Source organism: Chrysemys picta, chromosome 6, assembly GCF_011386835.1.
Source record: "Chrysemys picta bellii isolate R12L10 chromosome 6, ASM1138683v2, whole genome shotgun sequence".
NCBI lineage: Eukaryota > Metazoa > Chordata > Testudines > Emydidae > Chrysemys > Chrysemys picta.
This window is the reverse complement of record NC_088796.1, coordinates 41,652,955-41,680,219: the sequence shown is the minus strand read 5'-3', so window position 1 is coordinate 41,680,219 and position 27,265 is coordinate 41,652,955. Positions and strand designations below refer to the sequence as shown.

The following is a 27,265-nucleotide window of genomic DNA, read 5'->3' as shown; positions in this document are numbered from 1 at the left end:
CTGTTTTAGCATTACAGAGGGACCTCTTAAGTGGGGCGTAAATTACTTTTACATCCATTTTAAGACACTTCAGTGGATCAGCGGCTTGATCTACATTTCAAATTTATACTGGCATAGCTATATGGGTCAGAAGTGTGAAAAATCCACATCACCTAGCGACATAGATATGCTGTCAAAAGCCCCAGTGTAGATACAACTATGCTGACAGAAAAATGCTTTCGTTAGAATGTTGTTCAGGGAGGTGGTGCTCTTGCACATGGAGAAAACTCCTTCTATCAGTGTGCACTGCAAGTTCACTGAAGAGCTATGCCAGCACAGCGATGATAGCATTGGCTCTGTAGCGTAGACATGGCTTACCAGAGCAATGTAAAATGGCCTTAGTGTAAATGACAATTAGGCCTGAGATCAGTAAAATTATAGTGTATTAGTCACAAGCTTCCATTCTCATGCAGGTGTTCAGAAGGGATCAGTTTCCTTGTGTTTTGTACTATAAACTGATAGATTATAAAACAAACAAACAAACAAAAAAAACCCAGCTTCAGTGATGAACAAGTATCTTCAATCAAAGACTCTTTATGCTCATATCTAATCTGGAGATTAGAAGAATAAATTATTTTCCTAATATGTTAAATCACTGGGAAATACAAATTTATGGATGAAACCATTTCCCTTTCTGTTGCAGCTAAATGAAAATGCCATTCTAATGTGTAAAGGTTAAAAAACAAACAATGCTCTCCCCCCCCCCCCCCGCAAAAAAAACAAACAAACCAAAAAGTTGTTTCCATCTTCCCACAGATAGCAATGTTAAAAGACAACATATCTGACAAAATACTCTCCCATCAAAGCCTCAGAATCCATTTACACTAACGTGTGGTAAAGGTTTTTCTTAAACAAAAGTAATACATGAAATCCCAAGCCCACTGAAGTCAACGGCTAAACCTCCGTTAACGTCAATGGAGTCAGAATTTCACCCACAGCGAATAAAAATTCTAGAATGTTCAGAATTTTCCCTAGAGTCATTCCAAAATAGATATCTTAACTTCTTCATATTAAAAATTAATACAGAAACCTTATGCTGTGCTGGTTATACAAGCTTAAAATAAAACTGTGCTTCTGATCATGGGAAAGAGACTGATTAAGATCCACGACTTTGTTTGGAAAAGCTAGATTCTTAAGAAAGAAGTAATAAGAAAGAAAGTTTCAGCTGGCTTTTTCAGAGACATACTTTTGAAAATATGGTCCAAGGAGGAACACACACACACATGTGAGAGCTGATATATCTTTATCACTATTTTAGTCTTCAGACATCAAATACTGATCTGCCTGTCATAGTTGAATTAAGATGCTTAAACATATTTCTAAGGCAGTGTTTATCCCTAGTTTACAACAGAGAATTTAGCTGACCTAATATACCATCCACCACCCTCATAAACAGCTTAAGAAAGTCAACTTTAAAATGAAACATCATGACCCCTTTATGAAACACCATTTTACAGAACTGAAGAACCAGTTCACAAGTAGAAGTGAAAGAGATTCAGCAAAAACAAAAAACAAAACAAAAAAAGGGACAAAATAAAAAAAAAAAGAAAGGAAAGCAAAATAAAAAATAAAAACAGAGACAGGGCGTCCATCTTCAGCGGGCCAGACTTCGATCTCATTTCCCCCATGAAGGTTTCACTTGACGGCAGGTTTAGTGGCATGGCAAACAATGCCTAACTCAGGCAAGTGTAACAGGTCTGCCTTGGCCAGTCTAGTCATCTAATAATGCACAAATATCACACAGAGAAAACATACAAAACCAAATTAATAGTCAAAATCCATCTACCAGAAAATGTGGACATAAAGTTTAGAATGATGGTTAGGGCAACATCTTTGTTACGTTTCAACCTTTGCTTTCTAAAGGTATAACATTTAAAAAACAAACAAAACAAAAACAAAACCCAGGAAACCTGTGATGCACAAACAAAGAAAAGGGTAACATTTTGACAGTGCAATGAAATTTTACTTCATTTAAAATATCATTTTTGGTTAATAAAGTAGCAATGGTGAAGTACATATATGAACGTTAAAAATGAACATTATTTTCAATGCTTAGGGGTTCCCCTTCACACACTACTGAGGTTGCACTGTTGAAAGGCATTCTAAATTTGTTTATTTTTTTTAAACCAAGCTTTCTGTATCCTTTTCTCTTTCCTATCCATCCCATCAAGCTTTGTTTCTGTACACCAAGCCTTTCAGAAATGGCACTTTTGGCCAACGGCAGAATTTAAACTTTGCAGTAGAACACAGCTGTTACTGCTTCAGCAGCCCATAGTATCAATCACGTTTACAGCTATATCACCAAATATTGCACTGTGCTCTTCAGATCCATATATATCAGCACACATCTCCTTGGAAAGTTAAACTATCATCAATACAGATAGTATTTACAAACTAACATGAATGGTTCTGTAATAAAGTTGCATAGAAAATGCATATTTATGGTGTGAAATTTTCAAGTGGGTTTGTCCCACAACCTAATCACGTTCAGTTAGTTGTACACAAGCTCTGTATTATTCTGTAGAGTCCACAGTGACTTGTAAACAAACTGCTATACAATAATAGTCCTGCTTTCAGATTGCCTCTGTCAGCTATGAAATGGCTTGAACATGATTGGGGAGGTAAAAAATATGTTCTCATAACTTCTGTTGTATTCTTCCTCTATTGTTATCTATCACCAAGAGACACAGAAAAATTCACCTTTACCTGCCTGCTGCCATGACCCCATCACAAGGAAAACCCCAAGAGAGGTGTTGATTCATTAGGAAGCAAATCTTCCCTCTCTGGCAGTACTGAACCAGTGTTTGAGTTTTCTAGATGAGACATAAAAACTAAAATTGTTCCCGATCATCCTCATGAATGATCTTGTGTGACCTTTTCAAGTGTATCAACGCTCATCAGATATCTTCTGCCTACCTGGATTCCTTTTGCAGTTTCAATTGGATACAGTATTATTCTTTTCTCCCTGACTTATAGATTCATAGACTCTAGGACTGGAAGGGACCTCGAGAGGTCATCGAGTCCAGTCCCCTGCTCTCATGGCAGGACCAAATACTGTCTAGACCATCCCTGTATTAAAGGTAAATGTAAAAAATCAAAACCTATACTCCACGAAGCTCAGAAATATGTGCCGTATGCACAAATTAACATGGTTGTGGGTGTAGTAGCACATAAATAAGATTTAAATAACCTTTAAAAAAATACTTTCAAGGATCCATGAAAGTCTGCTTGCTCTGCTGAGTTTGCTACAGACATCCCAGTACGGATCATTCTGTAGGCCAGAGATGGGCAAATTACGACCCGCGGGCCACATCGGCCTGCGTGACCGTCCTGCCTGGCCCTTGAGCTCCCGGCTGGGGAGGCTAGCCCCCGGCCCCTCCCCTGCTGTTCCCCTCTTCCCCACCACCTCAGCTTGCAGTGCCACCAGCGCTCTGGGCAGTAGGGCTGCAAGCTCCTGCTGGGCAGTGCGGTGGCTGGCTCCGGCCGGGCGGTGCAGCTGCCAGTCCTGGTACTCTGAGCGGCATAATAAGGGGGCGGGGAGGTTGGATAAGGGGCAGAGAGTCCCGGGGGGCAGTTGGATAGGCATGAGAGTCCCCGGGGGACCTGTCAGGGGGCAGGGGTGTGGATAGGGGTAGGAGGAGTCAGGGAGCAGGGGGGGTTGGATAGGGGGTGGAGTCCCAGGGGGCAGTTAGGGGAGAGGGGTCCCGGGGGGTGGGTGGGGAATGGTGGCAGTCAGGGTACAAGGAGCAGGGCGGGTTAGATGGGTTGGGGTCCTGGCAGGGGCAGTCAGGGGCAGGAAGTGGGAAGGGGTGAGGCCAGGCTGTTTGGGGAGGCACAGCCTTCCCTACCCAGTCCTCCATACAGTTTTGGAACCCTGATGTGGCCCTCAGGCCAAAAAGTTTGCCCACCCCTGCTGTAGGCATAGAACTCAAGCAACAACTCTTGGTATGTTTGCTGTGCCAAAATAAAGCTTTCTGGAGGGTACTGCTAACAAACCCAAAGAAGCCAAAAATAGACTTTGTGGAGCCAAACAGTATTTTTTTTTTTAAAGATCAATTAAGACTTATTAACTAACTGATTATTTGGTTAGTGGTGGCATTCAACAGATGTATTAGCTTTGCAGATTACTATTAGCTCACTCTGATTTCCTGTGCAAGGTAAGACAGCTGGTATGTACACCTAAAGATGGCTGAATTCCACTGGTTTAAGAAAGTGATTTCTATGGACTTATGGCCCAAATCCTACAATCTGATCTATGTGGACAGACACTTAAGGCTTGCCTATACTACAGTCACTAAAGCAGCATAGTTACGGTGCTGTAGTGCCATAATGTAGACACTTCCTACAGCGATGGAATGGGTTTTACCTGTCACTATAGGTAATCCACCTCCCTGAGTAGCAGTCGCTAGACTGATGGAACCTAACTGCATCGTCAGAGTGGGTTAGGTCAGCATAGAAGTGCTTAGAAGTGCGGATTTTTCAAACCTCTGAGCAACGTAGCTATGTTGATCTAAATCTTAAGTGCAGACCTGGCCTAAATGTCACATGGCATCCCAATGAAGTCAATGGGGCTCTGCATATGTGCAGGGATCTGTCTATGTGCATCAGATTGCAGTATCAAGACCACAATTTGCAAAGCGCTTAACTAGTAACTCAAACATTTTATATTCAAGTAGTAAATGGAACCATAAACATTGAAAATATTTCTATTGGAGAAACCCAAATTGACAAAATACTTAGTCATGTCTGTACTTAACATTAGAACTGGAATTCCTGACAACAGTCCAGTTCTGAAGTTTTATTTAAAGATTTGATTAAATAATTTATCAAAAAATTAGCTTTAGGCTCAGATTTAAAAATGCATATAGGCATTGCTACACTCAGCACTACAATGTCTAACTCATTTAGCAGTCTCAGTCTCATTTTCTGAAGGATTTAGGCTCCACAGTGCCTAAATCTCACTAGGAAAGGAGACTGATTTCTAAACTAGTTAGGTATTGCAATGCTGAGTGCAGCAATTCCTATATATGCCTTTACAAATCCGGTCCCAAATGAAGTTGCAGCTTAATTGATGTTATAATTTAAGAGGAATACTAAAAGGATTACTAAACTTTTTTAAAACAACAATAAACCGAAGCACAGTTAGGCCCTGAACTGCAATCTGATCTGTGCAGGGAGACTCCCTCACCTTTGAAGGAGCACACTGATGTGAATGAAGACTCTGGATAGGCATAAGGGTCCGCTCATGTGGATCAGACTGGAGGATAGCAGTCTTATTTCATAAAGTTTTTTCAAGTATTTCCATATACAAGTATGGAAAACCAGAATAAAACTACTAATTTAAATTAACTTATTAATTTTGCTTATGCATAGTTACAGCTAAATGTATACAAAAGATGTTTAAAAGTGTAGCCAACATATTTTACTACTTCTTCTTCTAACACTTTATTCTTTTTACCTTTTTCAAATCTAAAATTTTGCTTACAAAAAGATGAGGGGGGAAAATAAAAAGAAGAGCAACAGTTACTTGCCAGTTTCTGGGAAAGCTATTAACATACAGGACAAAGACCAACATTACAGAAGAATGTCTGAAATACCAACCTTCTGCACAGGGTACGACTATCAGAGCTCTATCAATAAAAACGGTGTTAGTTAGATGCTGGGCCACACCAACACTTGATGCTTCACGAAACTTAATATAACATACTTTGGAGGAAAAAGCAAGAGGAGCGTTGCTGCAAAATAAAAAGGAAAAATCAATTAGTGTCATGAAAACACAGATTTTAGTTTTTCTCAAAAGTCTTTTTTAGTTTACTTATATACATTCACAGGAAGACACCTATAGCAAAAATTAACTGAATCACTCATTTCTCATCCACACACACAAAAATGGTACTATCTTCCTCTTAGAAAGGATTTAGTAGTGTCAGAGTGTAGCTATGAGTTCTATTAATAAGGCACTAGTGCCTTTAGAAAACCTGCTATAGAACATTTATCAGTATAATCCAAAAATCATACTGTAAATTGAACTATAGCACACTTGTCAATAAATGGAGAACATTTAATCTTTCTTTTCCCAAATAGCCTTTGTTCACTTACTGTAGAACACAAAATTGAGTCATTTGTAGTGAGTCCTCCAGACATCAGCACATATTAATTGACTTTCGTGTCTATGCCCTTAATTAGACCCTGTTCATTCTTGTTAATAAAAAAATGTTCTCCAATAGCAGGAAAATTGGTCTTAGCTTACTGGTGGAAAGAAGGGCTCTATCAGCTACCTTAGCATGGTGCAGTAAAGTATGTAATAACTTTGTCATGAAAAAACTCACAGATCAGATTAAGGTGAAACACAGTAAGACGAAAAACAAGAAATCTGTCAGCACATTCATTAGACATCCTATTAATCAAGGTTTTAGCCTTACTTCTTCTAAATGCCATGGTCTTGACCAGTCAAGTTCATATCTATGTACCATATACTCTGCATAGGCTTGGCAAAAGTTAATGTTTTTAAAAAACAATTTTGAGGGATAATACTGATGTTAATTTTTAAGCTTTTTTTATTTTAATCTATTAAAATTTTTGCAATTGGAGAAAATTATAGAGTGGTTGGACAATACTTATTTAATTTTAGTAGATGCTAATATTCAAAAAGATAAAACTTTATAGTAATAAAAAACCAAATTGTATATTTTAACATGTGATATTGACAAAGTAAATATTCTTAAATCAAACTCTAGTAAATTCTCAAGCAGCATTTTTCTAACTTTGCTTATCTGTAAATTTTTATTGTTATTGAGGAAAATATTTGTATGCCTAGGGTGAAATCGACATTTGCCAACATGTATTGATAAAAATATATAATCCTTTAAGTCTAACTATGCACAATGAAATCAGTTAAAATAATTTTAAAATAAATTTTTCAGAAGTGTTCTCTAAACAGGCTTTGTATCCATTGTACAAATATTTACTTTATATTCCTCATGTCAAAAGCAGATTAGTGGTATGTTGGAGGTCTTAAAAGACTAAGAACAGACACAAAATGGGATATTACTGGGATTTGCGAATTGCATTCAACAAGACCTAGAAGAAGCTCATATGATAATGTCTTTTAATAAAGCAGCTAACAATGGAAAATTTGCTACTTGATTATTTCCTTTCTGAGACTGGCCTCTACCCGTGTCAGATATATTTAAACAGTGGCTCTCTTCCTGCAAATACTGGAAACAGTTCAGACCTTCCATGAGGCACTTGAGGTTGCTTACACCCTTTAAGTCCTCACTCCAGTTGAGTACTTCCAGAACTGTGTGCAATTACTAAGTCCTAATTAACATAACATAAACTTCTCAACAGAAATGCCTTATTTCACCATATTAACTATGTAAATGAACCCGAAGTATCATTACATAGCAACCCAAGGGCACTTAAATATCAGAGCATGAGTAGATTGGAGTGGAGGCGGTCATTTCCAGAAAGATAATCATTAGGTAAAAAGTTTGCCATTCTGGATCTGACCTCTCCCCCAATCAGAGGCATTTGGCACACAGCAAGAGGGAAGAAAAAAATAAATAGGTGAGTGAGAGATTAGAAGAACAGAAAAAAGCATGTTTCCCCTTCTTCCCTAAAATTAGCAGCATTACGCTACTTTGGAACCACTTCTTGGATTCACCTTCCCACAAAAGAATGCTCCTGCGGAGCAATGTAGGCCTGGTCTACACTAGATAATTAGGCCAGCATAACTATGCTGCTCAGAGTGTGAAAAATGCACACCCCTAAGCAGAATGGTATACACAGAGAAACATGTGGAGTGGGCTCTGAGGTCTATTGGAACTGGTTTATCTGCAGCTGAGTAAGCTTCTGCGACACAATATGTATCCACCTGGCTATGGAGGATTTGGGTGGCCCAGGTATTTAAGGAAGGAATGAAATTGATAAGAAATCAATTTATTCTTGGTTCACATTTAAAAGGCTAACTTTGAACCCCTAAGGACTCTGACAGGTTTCACAGTAGCAGCCGTGTTAGTCTGTATCCGCAAAAAAGAACAGGAGTACTTATGGCACCTTAGAGACTAACAAATGTATTTGAGCATAAGCTTTTGATGAAGTGGGCTGTAGCCCACGAAAGCTTATGCTCAAATACATTTGTTAGTCTCTAAGGTGCCACAAGTACTCCTGTTCTTTTTTTAGTAGACTCTGAACATGCCATATTGCTAAATAAATAAATCAAGGCATGATGTTTATAAATAAATGTAGGCCAGATGTTTGACATTTTTGCTATGAAAAAAATCCAGATGACCTTGAACTCCTTTGTTTTCAAAGACTGATCTTTCTATCTTGACACCAGTTGCAGAATCCTGTCTAAACACTTGCATAGCTTAAGAGAGAGTGGAAACCTTGCATGAAGATAAGAGTCTTTACTACTCTAGAGGACTCTCTTATTTTGTTTAGGGTTTGCTACTAACACCAAGCTGTTAGGTTCATGTAGTTTTGACTGAAATGCATAAGCAGGCCTCCAGGAAAGATGATGTCCCAGAAATCTCCATGCAATCTTCCACTACATCGGAGTACAATGGACCCAAGACCACTGCCACCTCCTTTTTTATCTTCTGAATCAATCACTCTTATTAGAAGAGTAGTGGAAAGCTGATAGAGAAGCCAATTCAGTCATTTAGACATTTTAAAGTCTTGCATACAAGAGTTTTAAAAGAGCAGGCTGAGGAGCTTGCTGAGGAGCGTTCAATAAGCCTTGGAACACTGGAAAAGTTCCAAAAGATCAGAAGAAACGTAACATTATGCTGATTTTTAAAAAGGGTAAAAGGATGACCCAGGTAATTATAGAACTGTCAGCCTGACATCGATCCTGAACAAGATAATGGAGCGATTGATATGGAACCTGATTAATAAAGAACTAAAGGAAGACAGTGTAATTAATGCAAATCAACATGGGTTTATGGAAAATACTCCTGAGAGAATTCTGTGCCAAAAAATTAGAAGTTCTGCACACAATATTTTAAATTTCTGCAAATTTTATGTCAATAAATAAATGTGGTTCCAGCATGGCAGCACAGGCCACGGACTGCACTGAGGTGGGAGATCACCCTGAAGCCCTCACCTACCCCGGTACAGGGACTCGGCAGTGAGGCTGCACCTGACTCAAACACACCAGGCTGGGCCTGCCCTTCTGCGCCAGGTGCATGAGGTGTGGGTGGGCAAGCTCAGCCCAGCAGGATTCAAGTGTGGAGGGCTCGGTGTGGGGGGATCCAGGTGTGGGTTGAGAGGCTTCTGTGTGGGGCAATCTGGGTGCATGTGGCTCAGTGGGAGATCTGGATGCACAAGGGCTTGTTGGGGCGGTTCCAGGTGCAGGGGCAATGGGACTCTGCAGGGGATCCAGGTAAAGGTGATTGGGGCTCAGCAGGGGGTGGGGGGAGCTCCGTGGGGAGGGGTCCAGGTGCTGGGGAAGTGGAGCTTGATGGGGTGGGGGTCCAGGTGCAGCTGCTTGGGGATCAGTGGGGTGGGGATCTGGGTATGGGGGGCTCAGAGGAGTCCAAGTATAGAGGGTTCAATGGGCCTGCTTAACAGGTGAGCCCCAGTTGCTGCCGAGGGGATGCTGCATGATGGGCTCCCGCTTTCCTCCCGCAATTCCCCTATTCCTTTCTTCATCCCCCCCGCCATTCCACTCCCCTTCCTTCTGCACTGCTTCTTCTCCCCACCCTCTCTTACCCCACCACCACCCCTTACCCAGCCCCACCATGGACACTCATTGTTGCACAGAAAACAGGAAGGCTCCCAGCACACGGAAGGAGAGCGCGACTGGCACTAGGTCCTAGGAGGCAGCGTTCAGCTGCAGAGGCGGCACAGAACTGCAGTGTCAGCGGAGTTGAGAGGAAGCCTCCTTCAGATGGGCATCTCTGCGCTTGCAGAAATTGGGGGAGGGGGCAGGGCAGTGGCTCATAAACCTGTGTGCCTCCCCATGCCTTGCCTTTGTTTGGTGGGACAACCCCCCCCAAAAAAACTGCACCCATGGTCATCCCCTCCCCCTGGTGCGGCTTCCATTTGCTTCCCTGTTGTTTTCAGCAGGGAAGCACAGGAATTCTGCGGGCTGGAGTGGGGGGGGAGCATGTGAAAGCTGAAGCTAGAAAAATTCAGACTGGAAATAAGGCATACATTTTTAACGGTGAGAGTAATTTACCAAGATTCTCCATTCGACAATTTTTAAAACAACAGTGGATATTCTTCTAAAAGATATGCTCTAGGAAGTACTTTGGGAAGTTCTATGGCCTGTGTTATACAGGAAGTCAGACTAGATGATCACAATAGTCTCTTCTGGCCTTATGATGTATGAATTTATTAACTGTATTTGTCATGGTTCTGAGGGTTGAAACTGTTTAAGATATCCCACCTGAAAATTGTTGATCTGACACGGTTGCCAGTGAAGCTTTAAGAGTTAATGAAGAAGTTTCAATATTCTTTCTAAGGGTTTCTTCTATCACCCAGTCTGTTGAAGAGCGGTTAGGAAGAAATTCCCCTTAGCAGGAGTTACCACAATCTTTGCCAGGGACGTCACTGCTGCATCAACTTTAAGGAAGATCAAGAAGTTGAAGAATTGAACTTTTTGACTGAGCCTTCTCCTTTGTCAGGAGTTTCCCAAACGACTTCTTATACAGAGGAAAGAAGGAAAAAGGTGAATTCTGATTTAATTTTATGTATTTGCTTTAGCCTGCACATGCACATTTACTCTACGGGGCTACTGCCTTCTTCCCTATTGTCACAAACAGCTGAGAGAAAGAGAGACTTTTTCCCTGGTTCAGAGTTATTGCGATCCAAAACCAATTATTTAGGAGAAGAGCGAGAATCGAAGGAAGAAGATGAGATTTTTGGCTTTTAGGGTTTACTTTTGTCTTTTGTGGGGGTGTAGTCACACTCATAAGGAAGATGTTCTTGTATTACCTTAGAGGACCCAGCTTGCTGTCAGAGAGAACTTCAGCTAAGCAGGCTAATCATCATCTAAAATGTAGGTGGAGAGAAAGAACAAGGAAACATCCCTAAGAGCCCAGATCTTTCTCTTGGGGAAAAAGGATACTCAATTTTTTGCCAAGTGACTCATTTACCTACTTAAGAGATTAGGATGGGACCAGACGCCCTTCAGAGGTGCGCTGGAGCAAGTGATCAGGAAGCTTTTCAGATTTACCCCAAAGAGTCTTGAATGGTCTGGTTTGGTGAGACTCAAGAGCTAAAGAGGACTGAACAGATTTTGCAGTGGTCTCTCCAGCGGAATCTCGGCTGCTGCAAGGGAATGGAGAGGTTACTAAAAGCCATACAAAACACTGAGCCTTAACAAAGCAACAGTGGGTTGGGACCAAGTCTGGCAGAGCTTCTCCTCTGTATTTTCTGGGCCTCTCCTCACATAGGGACCTCTTAACCTTTGGCTTGCTCTGCCATGATAACGCAGGAGGAAACAAACAGAGCGAAGGAAGGTAGTGGATGGTCCTGTTTGGGAAGTAAAGCCCCTGAAGCCATTTGGTTCCCTAAGGCAGACGATGGAATGAGGTAAAAAGATTCTGCTCACTACTACCAATGCTTAAAAGCAGGGAGTTCAATGGGTGAGGGAGGAGTGCTGACAGCCAGTCTGCGGTGTGTGAGCAAGCCTTTGGGTCTTGTGAACAGCTATAAACTGTCTCCAGTACTGGCATTAAAAAAGAAGAGTCACAGTCTTGGACTGAAGGAGATGGTAGGATCCATAAATAGTCTATTAGCACAAGAAGTCCTGGTACGCGGAATATACATACAAAAAATATTGTCCACGGATGATGTTAAAAGGAAAATTATATATATATTTACTCTCAGAGGCCCAGTACTGGCACACACAGGGGGCAGAGAGTGCCCGCTGGGGTGCAGATTCCCAGATCCCAGCTCACGAGGGATAGAGAGAGGGGTTCAGACCACCCAGATCCTGGCATATATACAGAAGGGGAAAATGTGAGGTCAACAGTCACCTATACCTGTTTTCCCTCAGCCCTTCTGCCACTCACCCCCCATGTGTACCTCCCCAAAGCCCCCAACCGCTCTCACATCCCATACTACCCATCCCCATTTATCCACCTCTTCTTGCACTTCCAAACCTTCATCTTACCCTTATTCCCCCCATTCCTCTACTCCCCTGCCAGCAAGCATTCGCATATTTATTTTTTAAACAAAAATACTTTGATTATATTCCCCCAAAATAAAATTTGAAAAAGCCTCACTCAGAGATTTCGGCAATATGCCACCCAATCTTTTCCATATTGCTACACAAGATGTGACTTGAACCAAGGTTATGCCTACACTATAAACACTACAGTGGCAGAGCTGCAACTATGCTGCTGTAGTACAGACACTTGCTACAGCAATGGAAGTGGTTTTTTTGATTGTTGCTATAGTAAATACACACCCTTGAGAGGTGGTAGCGAGGTTGACTAGCTGCATCTATAGTGGGGGTTAGGTCGACCTAACTGCATCTCACAGGGCGTGAAATTTTTCACAGCCCTGAGAGATAAAGCTAGATTGACCTAAGTTTTAGGTGTAGACCAGGCCTGATGCTGGCAGAATGGGTCATGTTCAAAGGACTACCGGTTATACTGCTGGTGTGAAACTTTAAAGACTAACAATCCTGTTTATTCCTCTGTCCACACATGCTCAATATAATCCATTAGGTGTATAAATAGGCTCATGAGCCTTTGCATGACTAACAGGAGAAGCAACATTTCTTTCAAATGTTGTTTTAATTTGATTTCCCCCTAAGGGCTGGTGGGTGCCATGCACTCTGTTGGAGTAATCCTCAAGCATTTGAGACCCTTATGCAATGATTTAAGACCTGGTTTGATTTGTACCTGTGAGCAAAAACAGGTTGCCAAAATCTGTCCACTTTAAGAAAAGCCTCCTCTGATCCCAGAGGCTGTATCTCAGGAAGCTGTTGATCAAATGGTCCCAACTTTGGGTCACTAGTCATATCCCATGCTGCACACCAAATTTCAAGGCAACTAACCTGTAGATTTCAGAGCACTCAGAACAGTCAAGCTTTAAACAGAAAGCTGGTCTTAAGTTTAACTACAGCAAAGCTGTGACACTGCTACAATGACCAGAATGCCAGCTGGACAGTGCCAGATATTCCAACCAAGCCCTTGTCCTCCCTATACAGGGAAGTTGGGAGTAGGGGGTCTGTAGCTAGTTATGCTGGGTTCTATGCCACCAATTCTCCTACAACAGGGGCATCCTTCTTCTACCCATCACAGCACTGCAAAGGGGCTATATTGTTGGAAAGAATCTGAAACTATTATATAATGATCATTCCCTGCAAGAATGGAAAAAATTAAAGACTTCTGTCAAGCAGTGAGGAGTGCTCCCCTACAAACTTTTCATTGTGCTTCCTGGTGGAAAATGGGTTAAAACTTAATTCTTTCCATTCAGTTCATAGCAATATTATGGGATAATAGTTATAGACCCATTTTTCTCTTCTTTTTTTTTTTAACCACAGCCCATATTTTTCTGTAAGTTAAAAACGATCAAAAGATGATCAAAATTGGTATCACACAAGAATAGCATTGTAACTTTGAGAGATTTAAATATTTATATGTAACACATTTTAATTTAAGGATTGGACTAAAGATTTGATAGCTTGTACTGTGCAAAGAGAAAATATAAGGATGACATAAGAGTGGCCGTACTGGGTCAGACCAAATGTCCATCTAGCCCAGTATCCTGTCTTCTGACAGTGGCCAATGCCAAGTGCCCTAGAGGGAATGATCAGAACAAGTCATCATCCAGTGATCCACCCTGTCACCCATTCCCAGTTTCAGGCAAACAGAGGCTAGGGACACCATCCCTGCCCATCTTGGCTAATAGCCATTGATGGACCTATCCTTCATGAACTTATCTAGTTCTTTTTTGAACCATGTTATAGTCCTGCCCTTCACAACATCCTCTGGCAAAGAGATCCACAGGTTGACTGAGCGTTGTGTGAAAAAATACTTCCTTTTGTTTGTTTTAAACTTGCTGCCAACTTATTTCATTTTGTGACCCCTAGTTCTTGTGTTATCAGAAGGAGTGAATAACACTTCCTTATTTTCTTTCTCCACACCAGCCATGATTTTATAGACCTCAGTCATATCCCCCTTAATCGTCTCTTTTCCAAACTGAAATGTCCCAGTCTTATTAATCTCTCCTCATACAGAAGCTGTTCCATACCCTTAATCACTTTTTGTTGCCCTTCTCTGTACCTTTTCCAGATGTAATATATATTTTTTTAGATGGGGCAACCATATCTGCATGCAGTATTCAAGGCATGCGCGTACCATGGATTTATATAGAGGCAATATGATATTTTCTGTCTTATTATATATCCCTTTCTTAATGATTCCCAACATTCTGTTAGCTTTTTTGACTGCCCTGCACTTTGAGTGGACGTTTTCAGATAATTATCCACAGTGACTCTAAGATCTCTTTCTTGAGTGGTAACAGCTAATTTAGACCCCATCTTTTTATAGGTATAGTTCAGATTATGTTTTCTAATGTACATTACTTCGCATTTATCAACATTGAATTTCATCTTCCATTATGTTGCCCAGTCACTCAGTTTTGAAAGATCCTTTTGTCGCTCTTCGCAGTCTGCCTGGGACTTAGCTATCTTGAGTAGTTTTGTATCATCTGCAAATTTTGCCACCTCACTGTTTACCCACTTTTCCAGATCATTTATGAATATGTTGAATAGGACTGGTCACAGTACAGACCCCTCTTTCCATTTTGAAAACTGACCATTTATTCCTATCCTTTGTTTCCTATCTTTTAACCCCAGTTACCAATCCATGAAAGGACTTTCCCTCTTATCCTATTGACAGCTTACTTTGCTGAAGAGCCTTTGCTGAGGTTCTTAAGTCAAAGGCTTTCTGAAACTCTAAGTATATTATAACCACTGGATCCCCCTTGCCACATGCTTGTTGACCCCCTCAAAGAATTCTAATAGATTGGTGAGGCATGATTTCCCTCTACAAAAAACATTTCCCCTACAGATTATATTCATCTATGTGTCTGACAATTTTGTTCTTTACAACAGTTTCAAACAGCGTGCCCGGTATTGAAGTCAGGCTTACTATAATTGCCGGGATCACCTCTGGAGCCCTTTTTAAAAATTGGTGTCACATAGCTATCCTCCAGTCATTAGGTACAGAAACTGATTTAAATGATAGGTTACAGATGACAGTTAGTAGTCCTGCAATTTCACATTTGAGTTCCTTCAGAACCCTTGGGTGAATACCATCTGGCCTTATTGTCCTCGAGTGCTCCTTTAGCATCTCCATCATCCAGCAGCCCCACACTGGTTAACAGGCTTCCTGCTTCTGATGTACTTAACTTTTTGCTATTACTTTTTGAGTCTTTGGCTAGCTGTTCTTCAAATTCTTTTTTGGCCTTCCTAATTATATTTTTACACTTCATTTGTCAGAGTTTATGTGCCTTTCTATTTTCCTCACTATGATTTAACGTCCACTTTTTAAAGGATACCTTTTTGCCTCTCACTGCTTCTTTTACTTTGTTGTTTAGCCACAGTGGCACATTTTTTGTTCTTTTACTATGTTTTTTAATTTGAGGTATACATTTAAATTGAGCCTCTATGATCAAAAATGATAGAATTTTTTTTTTGGAGGGGGGGTGTTACTTTATCATTTTATTTAATAATAAATATTTAATCATCTGGAAGAGGCCATAATATTTTGATTCCTGATTAGAAAATTGGGGTTTTGCTACACTTAATGTTATTTATGTATTTTTATATAGCACCCATTGCTGAGACACCTGGGTGCCTGACAACCATTAAAATGTAGTTCTACTCTATACTTTCATATTCAACTGATCTGCTCCTGATTCATGTTAGGAATCATAGCTATTTACTTTGAGCTCCAATCATGTAACTTCTTGCATGCTCTCTCCAGATACGAAGACTGCTGCCCCCTACACCCCTCCCCCGCCCCAACAACAATCTTGCACAATTGAGGCTCTAGAGATCACAATCTCAATCCTGTAATCTGATCTTCATAGGCAGACCGTTGTGTCTGCACGGATCCAACTGCAATACTGCAGTTTTAAATGAACTTGTATTGAATTTTACTACTATTAGCACTGTATAGCTTCCACAGCAGAGAGTGAGAGAGATGGATTATAGCAATTCTTGTGAATCACCAGTAGAACTGGAACAGAAGTTAAAATCAATTACATATGTGCAAACTCGTTAAAGGCAAGGGATTACAGAAGCACCTCTTTAGTCCTAATTTATCCTACAAAAACTATTACTGGAGAGGATGCATACATGGGAAAAAACCCACACTGACTCTCAGAGTTGAGACTTAGTTTGCAAAACTGGCCATTAAAATATTTTTTATTTGTGAAATAAACATTCAATATGGTTTCAATGACAGAAAATGAATATTACTAAGAAATCTTGAGCACATTACTTAATATCTCTCTCTGCCTCATTTCTTCATCTGGAAAATGGGGATAATAATTCTCCCTTACTCATACCCCTTTTCTGTGTTGTTCAGTTAGGCTGTGAGCTCTTCGGAACAGGGACTGTCATTTACTATGCATTTGTTCAGTGCCTAGTAGGGTCCTGATTTCAAGTGGGGTCTCTAGGCGCTACCATAATAAAAATAATAATAGAAGCCCCCAGAACCATTTTTAAACTGTCACTTTTAAACATGAAACAGCACTTCAAAAAATGTATCTAAATATTTGTCACTTAAGAGTTGCTATTCATGGCAGAACCTGAGGTTCACTTATTCTATGCACTGAATTATGCCATTCACTTGGAGATCTAACTGAAAAGAGAGTTGTTTCCTTAAGGTCATCAAATCTGGGCTCTGGTATGTCAGAGACAGTTTATTCCAAAAGTGAGCCCCTTAACTGAGAATGCCCCATCACCATTGTTGGACATAGCACATTTCCAGGAACTACCAACAAGAGTGATCCTGAAGATCTTAATTGCCACATAGTGGACAGGTGATCTCTAAGATAACCGATATTGTGAATTCCATCCGAAAGTATGGGAGTTCAAACGGACACTGTCAAGTTAAAACAATGAAACTTTTTTTTAAAAGAATAATTTTTTTTATCTATGCACCAATAGCTCAGATAACTGAAACCAGATAAAATTTTAAAATCTAACTTTTTTATCATCATTTCTGTTTGATTTATTTATTTTACTTGGAAATTGAAGACAAAATAGTCAGCTTCACTTTTTTTAGTCAATTTCACTTTCTTCTTCTCAGGTGCAGTACCATGCTGCCACACTGCAGTTGAAATTGCTACACCTAAATTTGTAAATCCAAATAAAAGTTAACATCACTTGAATTTTTAAAAAATATTAAAATATTCTTCTATTTTGAACCCAAACTGCTTAACAGTGACCCTTTACTATTCATAATGTGTACTTTTTTGTTCTTAAAGCTTTGAGGAAGATTCTTGGAAATGTACTTCCATTCTAAAATCTAAACCCAATAAATATGTAACAAAAAGAAAGCAGAAAAGTATTCTCAACATTCTATACTGAATTCCTGTCTGATATTTGTTGCTGTCACTTTGTTAACTCAAAGGACTTTTTCCTAAATATGCTTTTGTTACTAATGCATCTATCTATCTATATATATATACACACCCTGTGCTTGTCTTAATGTTTAAAAAAGTGCTTTTCAAATGACTGCTGTGTTTAGAAAGCCTACTTTTAATTTATTTTAATTGTCAACAAGTATGTTATTGTTGGTTCACAAAAGAAATTAGTTAAAATCCTCAGTTTTATCTAAAATATTAATTGCAAACCATGTCAAGTATTGGAACTCCAGTACCATTTGGCACTAGATTATGTATTTCTTTTATTTTAAAAGAGGTTTAAATAAAATAAAATCTAAAATAAAATTACAGAAAAATGGGAATATATCCTCTATCCCACAAAATTTCTGAACATAGAATGGATCCACCATAGCTGAGGTTTAAATCCTTTTAACATGCACATGTAAATTAACATTTGCTGTGGTATTGGATTTCAGTTTAATTTAAGTTTTAAATATATACTATATATTGCATAAACAGATTTTTCTATGGTGTGAAAGGAGCATCCACTTTATTTAAATCTTACAATATAAAACAATAATAAATGAGATCAACAGCTACATCCAACCATACATTTGGAAGAAAACTCATGTTAATTAGCAAATATCTGTAGAGCACTTTAAAAATAAAATATAGCATGTAAGTGCTATGTTAAGGCTATTTTAAGTCTCTCCCTGTGGGTATAGAAGATTGTATTGTATGTCAATCAATAAGATCTTAAATCTCATTTTGGATTTTTTTTTTAAAACTTTCCTCATTTAGAAATTTCCTAGTCCAATATATTTTGATGGACGTAACCTTATTTCCCCCTACCTCCCATACCTATTTATAGCTTTCAAACGTTCAGTAATACATATACTTTCAGTTTCAAAGGACAGATATGTCATCTGGGAGAAGGCACTTTTTCCTTTTCCTATTTGCTGCTGTGAAGTCCTACCCATAAGTCCAGCAAATATTTAAAAGGAACACATTCAATTTAAACCATCAAAAAAAATCATGCTGTCTGAAAATGTTTTACGTACTGTGGTTACACATTCACACAGAACTCAAGACTATTATAGTTAGAAGAGATTAGTTATTTTTCTCTTTTTTCAATCTTGTTTACGGTAATCATTTCAGAACACTTAGTGTAAGGCCAGTTTCATTATTTAAAAGTGATAATCATTTTCTCCTTTGTGTATACCTTTTACAGAGCAACACTTACTGTAAAACAAAAAAAAAATTGGTAGGTGGGCTTAGGGACAGATATAGTAGTACCTGTTAACCTGGAACTACTTCTGAGCTTATATTCTTTATAAACAGATGAGATTCCACCACCAGAGTGAGGTTTAGGGCCAGATGGTAGAGAGGAGACTCCCCCATTGGGGTGGACTTTAGTTTAGTCCGAGAGAGGTGGTAAGAAACGAGGCCCCCCTCATCGGGCGGGGGGGGGGGGGGAGGGAGAACAGCTCCACTCACTGGGGAGGGGTTTAGGGCAAGGGTGAGAGTGGGAGGAGGCTCCCATCATTGGGGGTAGGTTCAGAGGAGAGTCCCCTCACGGGGGGCGGAGGGAGGATTCAGGACTGAGACCAGAGTGGGCGAAGGTTCAGGGCAAGGGCCAGAGTGGCGGTGTAAGGAGGAGGAAACTCCCCACACTAGGGGGCTCAGGGAAGTCTCAGGACAGCAGGCGGGGGACGACTCAGGTTCACTTTTCTACAGTCGCTGAGACCAAGGCACTTGACGCGTCGGGAGCCCGCAGCCCTGATTCCGGTTACTAGGCTACAGAGGCCGCTCTGGGTCGGAGCGGAGACAACAGAGACCCCGCGGCTCCCTCCCTGTGGCTGGGGGAGGGGCAGGTTCCCAGGCCGCGGACGGCGGCCGCCATCTTAGCTTCGGGCAACATTCCTTCCCATAGAGCGGCAAAGCCCAAATAAATGGGGTCACGTGACCCCATCGCCATGGAGATGGGCCGGCCGCCCATAACCAAGATGGCCTCCGCGGCATCCCACAAGCCTCTCTGGGCCCCTCTCTATGGCCCGGGCAAGGCCTCACTTACTCAGGGGGATAAAGGCGCAGCTCCTCGATTTCTCCCAGGAAGCCGAAGAGCGTCCGCATCTGCTCGCTGGTTACCGCCGAGGAGAGGTTGGTGACTTGGATGACGGAGGTAGGGCCCAAGGGGAAGCCGAGCGGCACCCCGATTCCACCGCTGTTCATCATGGCAGCACCTACACAACTGCTCCGTGCTGTGCACTCGCAGCCCAGGGCTCAGGAGGCGGGGCCAACCATAGAGAAGAGCGTGCGGTGCTTGTTAGAATGTCCCGGCGTGGGGACGCTCTAGCAACGACATCGGCTACTCAGTGGCAGTGGCGGTTTTTCTCTTTCCAGCCTCCCCTAGCCCCGTGGGGGAGGCGTCGACTCGAGGCGAAGGGCTGGGCCTGCGAGAGGTTCTTGGCGCTGCTGAGTGCCGACCCCTGCCGGTCGCTTCGCGGGGGGCGGCTGCTGCGCGGCCGTGCGTGCCTTCTGGGTCCGGCCTGTTCCGCGGGTCACCCACCGGGCACGTGCTGTGCGCCACCCACGGCGGCCAAAGCGGCTTGGGCGGGTGCTGCGCTAGCGCGGAGCCGGGAACCTGCTGGTGGCTCGGCCGGCGTTAGGGGAGCGGCAACCAACCCAGTTCCATTTGTGCCCTTCCCGCTTGGACAGCGGGTGCAGCTGAAGCCAAGGAGTTGCCAGGCGGGCGCCGCCGGCCGGCCCCGGAGCACGCGACTACCCAGGGTGAAGAACTTTGTCCGTTGGCTTTTTGAGTAACAGACCCTTCAGCTCCCCCCATTGGCAGGGGTCTCCTGGCTAAGGCAGAGCTGGGCCCCAGTGGAGTTTTGGTTCCTTGCCCAGGTGAGCTGTTCTCAGTGTCAGTCAAGGCAAACCAACAGTGATTTTTTTAAAACTTTTTTTGGCAAAATGAAACGTTGAAAATACTTTGTCAGATTGAAACAAGGGTTCGTTTCACCCAGATCCGGTCTTTTGGGTTTGGCCATGTTGAGAAAAGCAGCCTCCCTTGTAGCCTTTAGCCAAGTGGTTAGGGAACCCTCCCAGGCAGGTTCAACAATCTGAATTTGGACCTCCTACATTGCTGGAGAGTGCTCCCTAGGCAATGGGATATTCTGGTAGTGGGCTCTTAACATTTCTCTTCAGAAGCGGTGCCACTTTCTATAGGCATTGGAGCAGGCACTTGAACTTGGATGCCCCATATCCTATCTGAGCCCTTCTGTACATCTGAAAACTAGATTGATATAGGCCACAGGTTGAGAACCACTGAGCTATGTGACATCTTCAGGGCCATACAGGTAGATATGGCCCACACTGGTAAATAGTAGGGCTGTCAAGCAATTAAAAAAAATCACAATTAACCACCCTGTTAAACAATAATAGAATACCATTTATTTAAATAGTTTTAGATGTTCTTGATTTCAATTAGAACACAGAATACAAAGTGTACGGTGCTCATTTTATATTTTTTTTATTACAACCTAATACAAGTACTATAGTGCAATCTCTTTATAATGAAAGTTGAACTTACAAATGTAGAATTATGTACAAAATATAACTGCATTCAAAAATAAAATGTAAAACTTTAGAACCTACAAGTCCACTCTGTCCTCCTTCAGCCAATTGCTCAGACAAAAAAGTTTGGTTACCATTTGTAGGAGATAATGCTGCCCACGTCTTGTTTACAGTGTCACCTGAAAGTGAACAGGCTTCCACATGGCACTGTTGTAGCCAGCATCGCAAGATATTTACATGCCAGATGTGCAAAAGATTCGTATGTCCCTTCATGCTTTAGCCACCATTCAAGAAGACGTGTGTCCATTCTGAAGACAGGTTCTGCTCGATAATGATCCAAAGCCAAGCAGCCTGACGCATGTTCATATTCATCCTCGGAGTCAGATGCCACCAGTAGAAGGTTGATTTTCTTTTTTGGTGGTTCGAGTTCTGTAGTTTCCGCATCGGAGTGTTGCTCTTTTAAGACATCTGAAAGCATTCTCCACACCTCATCCCTCTCAGATTTTGGAAGGCACTTCAGATTCTTAAACCTTGGGTCGAGTACTGTATCTGTCCATAGAAATCTCACATTGGTACCTTGTTTTTTGTCAAATCTGCTGTGAAAGTGTTATTAAAATGAACATGTGTTGAGTCATCATCCGAGACTGCTATGAAATGAAATATATGGCAGAATGTGGGTAAAACAGAACAGGAGACCTGCAGTTCTCCCCCAGGGAGTTCAGTCACAAATTTAATTAAAGCATATTTTTAATTAGCATCATCAGCATGTAAGCATGTCCTCCTGAATGGTGGCTGAAGCACGAAGGGGCACATGAATGTTTAGCATATCTGGCATGTAAATACCTTGCAACGCCAGCTACAAAAGTGCCATGCGAACGCCTGTTCTCACTTTCAAGTGACATTGTAAATAAGAAGCAGTCAGCAGTATCTCCCGTAAATGTAAAACTTGTTTGTCTTAGCAATTGGCTGAACAAGAAGTAGGACTGAGTGAACTTGTCGGCTCTAAAGCAGGGGTTCTCAAAGTGGGGGTCGGGACCCCTCAGGGGGTCATGAGGTTATGTGGGGGGGTCGTGAGGTGTCAGCCTTCACCCCAACCCCGCTTTGCCTCCAGCATTTATAATGGTGTTAAATATATTTTTTAAAAGTTTTTAATTTATAAGGGGGGAATCGCACTCAGAGGCTTGCTATGTGAAAGGGGTCATCAGTACAAAAGTTTGAGAATCACTGCTCTAAAGTTTTACACGATTTTGTTTTTGAGTGCAGTTACATCTCTCTTCTCTGGCTGGGATCTAGTATCAACAGCTAAGCTGGTACGGAAGCACTGAAATAGTAAACCTCATGGAAAAACTTATTTGAGGAGATGTCTGAGACGCCCTCCCTGGAGCCACTTTGATCATGATTATGATAAAAAATAACCACAGCTTACACCTACACCCGCCTCCCCCCAACAAAAAAATGCTGTTTAACAGCCCAAACTACAGGGCACAAAATTACCCATTTAAAAACAGTAAAAATTAAATTTTATCCCCAAAAGAGTATTAAATTATTGTCACAGTGGACATAGAGACCAAAAGAAAAACTTAGGGTCTTGCTCTGGCCAAACTCTTCAAAGTAATACATATTTTTTTTGAAATATATTTTAAAAAAAAATCAATAGAAGAAATTGTATGGTCAAAGTGAAGGTAATTAATCTTGAATCTAATATGGGAGTAACAGAAAATAATCAACTCCGTGGGAAACAACAGAAACTGGAAGAAAAAAATTCAAAGATGGAAACAAAAGCTGTAAACTACATCAAGAAAAAAACAGATGACTTGGAAACCCATTCCAACAATATCTGATCAACAAGATGGCTTAAATATACATATCAAGAAGAATTCTTAGAAAATATGCTGAAATCATTATTACGGACAAAAGACTAATATCTCTATAACAAATGTGAGAGTCCACAGAGGATCTGAGGGCAGGGAATGTTAGTGTGCCAAGGCCTACATTTGGCAGACTTCTTGCTCTGGACCCGAATATTCTTTTTTACACAAGCTAGAAAAAATGGACATCACATCATAATTCTTCTCATAGTTTTTTCTAAATTTTAGCACCAAAATACAAAATAACAGACAAACCTTTGAAGTGAAAATAAAGTGACATGGAAAACATTGTTAAAGGAAATTCCCAGACTAGCTTTGCTGAAGGAACAGTGATCAAATTTGGCTTACAATTGAGGTTTTGATAAACATACTCATGAATAATCATGCTCTTTGGATCCTGGGAATTGTCCATTTTAGCTCCTCTCCATGCAGTGATTGTGAAACAGACAAGTAAAACATTTACATACTTAGGTTAACTATAAAATATTAGAGTACGGATTCAATTACATTGTAAGTATAAGACTTAGAATGCCTTGTTTTAGGGCCAGTTTCCATAACACGCCATAGGATGACAAAGTGATTCTGATTCTAAACTCAAAAGTCTCTGCCAAAGTAGGCAATAATTAGCCTGGAAAAAAAAACCCATACAAACAATCTTAGAATGATAACAGAAAGTAGTAACTGCTACTGTTCACATGTAATCCTTACAGAGTCTGTGGGACGTACAGGAAGTTTGAGGATTTTCAGTTTTTTTGTCTTTATCTACAGCGAAGTTTTCTTTGTATCACTGTTAAATTTGTTTCCTGCATTTGTGGAAAAAGAATCTCCCTACAAGCAGTACCTCAGCAGGGAGAGATACACAGATGACACTTACAGAGAAGTGCCACCCCCATTTGGAATAACGTATTCTGAGATAGTCCACTGTAAAGAAAGCTAAGAGGAAAAGCTGACCAGACAGATCAGTTATACAGACACAGAGGGTCCTGTCTATACTGCAAAATATGCTGTGCTGAATCAGTTATATGAGGACTACTCTGTGGCTGCCTAAGCTTCTGGGTGGTGATAGAACATATTTTTAGTTGCCATGGTTACTAAACAAGTAAACGCGTGCATATGGACACAGCTGAACCAACCTTGTTACTAATTTGGATACAAATAATTAAAAACTAATGTAGACAGGGACTTTGGGTCAACAGAAGGTATCAGCATAGCTCTGAATCCTGATGCCTGTGCAAATGAGTGAAGTGACCATCATTCTGAGTTTCACAATATGGCTGTAGTGCTATGATTGACATTTAGTGCTGCACTGTTGCTCACTGCTAGCCTGATGTGTGAGAGAAAGATGAAGAGATACAAAGAAGTGAAGAGGGAAGGGAGATAGACTATACAGGAGAAACAGTGATAAAATGGTTTGTATCCTGCCATTTCTCCACTTTGAGGTATATGTAGCTGGTCAGAGAGATTATCTGTTTTAGAGTTTATGAAATCCTGGAAGGAAGGGGATGAAAAAAAATGAGAATTGGGCACCAGGGGAGTCAAGAGAATTAAAAGTAAGCAATAAGAAGACATACTGTATACAACAAGAGCTGTTACCAGCCAGGAAAAGTGTATGAGTTTCGGAAAGGGCGTGGATGCACAGACCAGATCTTCACTCTACAAACATATGAGTTTCAATACTACAGAAAAAAACTTGTCACAGGTGCATGCTCATCTTGACCTTCTGGGCTCCATTCTGTCCTTAGACATGCATGCACAGCTTCCAGTGATTTCACTAAGGGCTGTCTGGGTCTATCTGTTGCCTGCACTGGGCCCTATGACTTTAGTTAGTACCTTGAGTTACTGAACCCACATGTGGTAGATATTTATCCACCCTAGAGAGGCAATAATCAATTATTAAAAAAAAATGATTTTTTTTATTTAAATCAGATTTTTGAGGAAAAAACCTTTCTAAAGATAGTTTTATTTAAGATACATTATAGGTCAAGATATCTCATAATGGAATAGGGATTATAAATTCTAATTCTATAGTATGAGACAATATATTCATGTAATGTTTAAGAAAAGTTTTGTAAGTGAGTTCCAATAGTTCATGGATTAGGGATCCAATCTTATGGGGTTCCAGGAGCTTCTGTATAGATTAGTTAGGTTAATCTTTCTATCTACCCAATGGGATTCAGTGCTCAGTCTAGAAGATACCATCAGAGATGCTTAGTTTTGCAGTTCTCAAACTGTGGATTTGTCTCTCCAGAGATAACATGCTTGTTAACAGCAAAAAATGTTTTTAAATAAATAACAGAGGTGAGAAATAACAGACCTCCACCCTATTGTCCTTCTGCAAATTTGTGTACACAGTCAATCCCTTACCTCTCTATAAAAGTGCAAAGTTTCAAAAAGTTGAATAGAAGATTGTTGGGGGTAGATTAGATCTGGACAAGGAGAAGAAGTCTGGAGATAAATGTGAGAAGGGAGGGACAGGCAGTAGAAACAAAAGTGAAACCGTTTGAGCAGCATATTCCAGAAGTCTTTCTGATTGTAGCCTTCATTGATTTGAGATCTACCATACTATTCTCTAGAAAGGAAAACCTATAATGGCAGGAGGCCGTAAAAGAGACCCAGTTTGGGAATATTTTAATGAAGTTCCTCTATCTGTGGGTAAGACAGGCATGTGTGCAAAATGCACACAGTGCAACAAAGAAATGCAAGGCCTGGTTACCCGAATGAAACAACATCACGAGAAGCGTTCCTTCTCAGGAGGAAACTGCGTGGAAGATGATGAAAGGAACATGTCTGAACATGCAAAAATCTTCAGGTTGGTAAACTTTTTTATTTCATATTTCTTTGTAAAGAACTGCCTGGTCTTCCTTCTGGACTATTCTTGAATTCTCATGTTTGAGCAAAAAAATATAATTGTTACTCTATGGTACTATCCTTTTAGATGCAGTTTTGATAAAAAAATAAATAGCTGAAATAGGCAGATCTTCCTTTTACAATTTCACCTTTTAAAGTAGTACTGAGTGTCAGTGAATGCAGTGAGTAATACTAAATGAACAGTATGGTAATAATAATTAAATAACTGCATTGACTTATTTTGTTTATGAGAATCCATCCTCAACATACAGGATTCTGAAGACTATTCACCTTCAAGATCACCATCATTTTCTATAGTTTCAGAGTTATCTGCCAATGATAGTGTTTCAGTCACATCATGCATGTCACAGTCATAGTATATCACCTGTAGCAAAAAAAGAAAAAAATCTCCATCATCCAGAAACAACCATATATAAGTTTGTGATAAGAACCAGCAGATTACAAAAAGAGGTAATTGATGAAAAAATTGCCTGGTTTGTTTATGCAACAAACTCTCCTTTCCGTATGATTGAGAACCCACACTTCATTAACATGGTTCAGTCATTAAGGATACAGTCCACCCAACAAAGCAGATGTCGCAGGCAAATTGCTGGATAAAGTGTATGAAAGAGAAATTGAGCAGTGTGCAAAAGGTCTAGAGGGTAAAATTGTTAACCTGAGTCTTGATGGGTGGAGCAGTGTCCACAGTGATCCTGTGGTATGTGCTTGTGTGACAACAGAAGAAGGGAATATCTTCCTTACAGAAACAATTGATACATCAGGAAATGCACACACAGCATAATACTTACAAGAAGCAGCAGTAAACTGAAAAAAAATTCAAATGTCTAGTACGCAGCTTGGTCACAAACATTGCTGTAAATGTATCCAAGATGAGAAGAAATTTAGAAGAGCGTGAAGAGAGTCCCAAGCTAATAAAATACGACTGCAGTGCTCATTTGATGCACCTCCTAGCCAAAGACTTCAGTGTTCTAGAAATAAAGGCTAATGTTGTTGAAATTGCAAAATACTTCCATAACAACCACTTTGCAGCAGCTGCTCTGAAAAAAGTGGGAAGAACCAAGCTAACTCTCCCACAAGACGTGCAATGGAACTCAGTAGTGGACTGTTTTGAGCACTATATCAAGAACTGGCCTAATCTGATGACAATGGGGGGACGAGGGGGCGGAGTCGGGGCGGGGGGACGGACGAGAGCCTGTGCACCAGAGCGGAGGGACAAACAAGCAAATATCGGGACGTCTGGTCACCCTAGTTATCTATGACATGGACATCCAGCAATCATCCTTCCATAATGCCAACTATAATAAACTTCAGAGCTAAGGGTGAACTAT

The 27,265-nt window shown here is 40.8% G+C and overlaps 1 protein-coding gene and 1 long non-coding RNA gene across 5 annotated transcripts in view; one reads left to right on the top strand and one right to left on the bottom strand.

Annotated features, from left to right (window-relative positions):
- SREK1 (splicing regulatory glutamic acid and lysine rich protein 1) overlaps nucleotides 1-20,076 on the bottom strand; it is a 55,055-nt gene extending 34,979 nt beyond the window's left edge. For 2 of the 4 annotated variants that reach the window (XR_010588777.1, XM_008170643.3), the window contains exons 1-2: nucleotides 19,700-20,076; nucleotides 5,641-5,774 (exon numbers count right to left, since the gene is read on the bottom strand). Coding sequence is in view for 1 of the 4 variants with exons in the window: in XM_008170643.3 (XP_008168865.2) it covers nucleotides 5,641-5,774; nucleotides 19,700-19,860 (295 nt within the window). In the remaining 3 variants the exon portion in view is untranslated. The remainder of the gene's footprint in view (nucleotides 1-5,640; nucleotides 5,775-19,699) is intronic. The other 2 variants (XM_065550044.1, XM_065550045.1) reach the window with 2 other exon arrangements.
- Nucleotides 20,077-20,188: 112 nt separating this feature from the next.
- LOC101951534 (uncharacterized) overlaps nucleotides 20,189-27,265 on the top strand; it is a 35,330-nt gene continuing 28,253 nt past the window's right edge. Inside the window, exon 1 of the long non-coding RNA XR_010588780.1 lies at nucleotides 20,189-20,532. This is a non-coding gene — a long non-coding RNA (uncharacterized LOC101951534). The remainder of the gene's footprint in view (nucleotides 20,533-27,265) is intronic.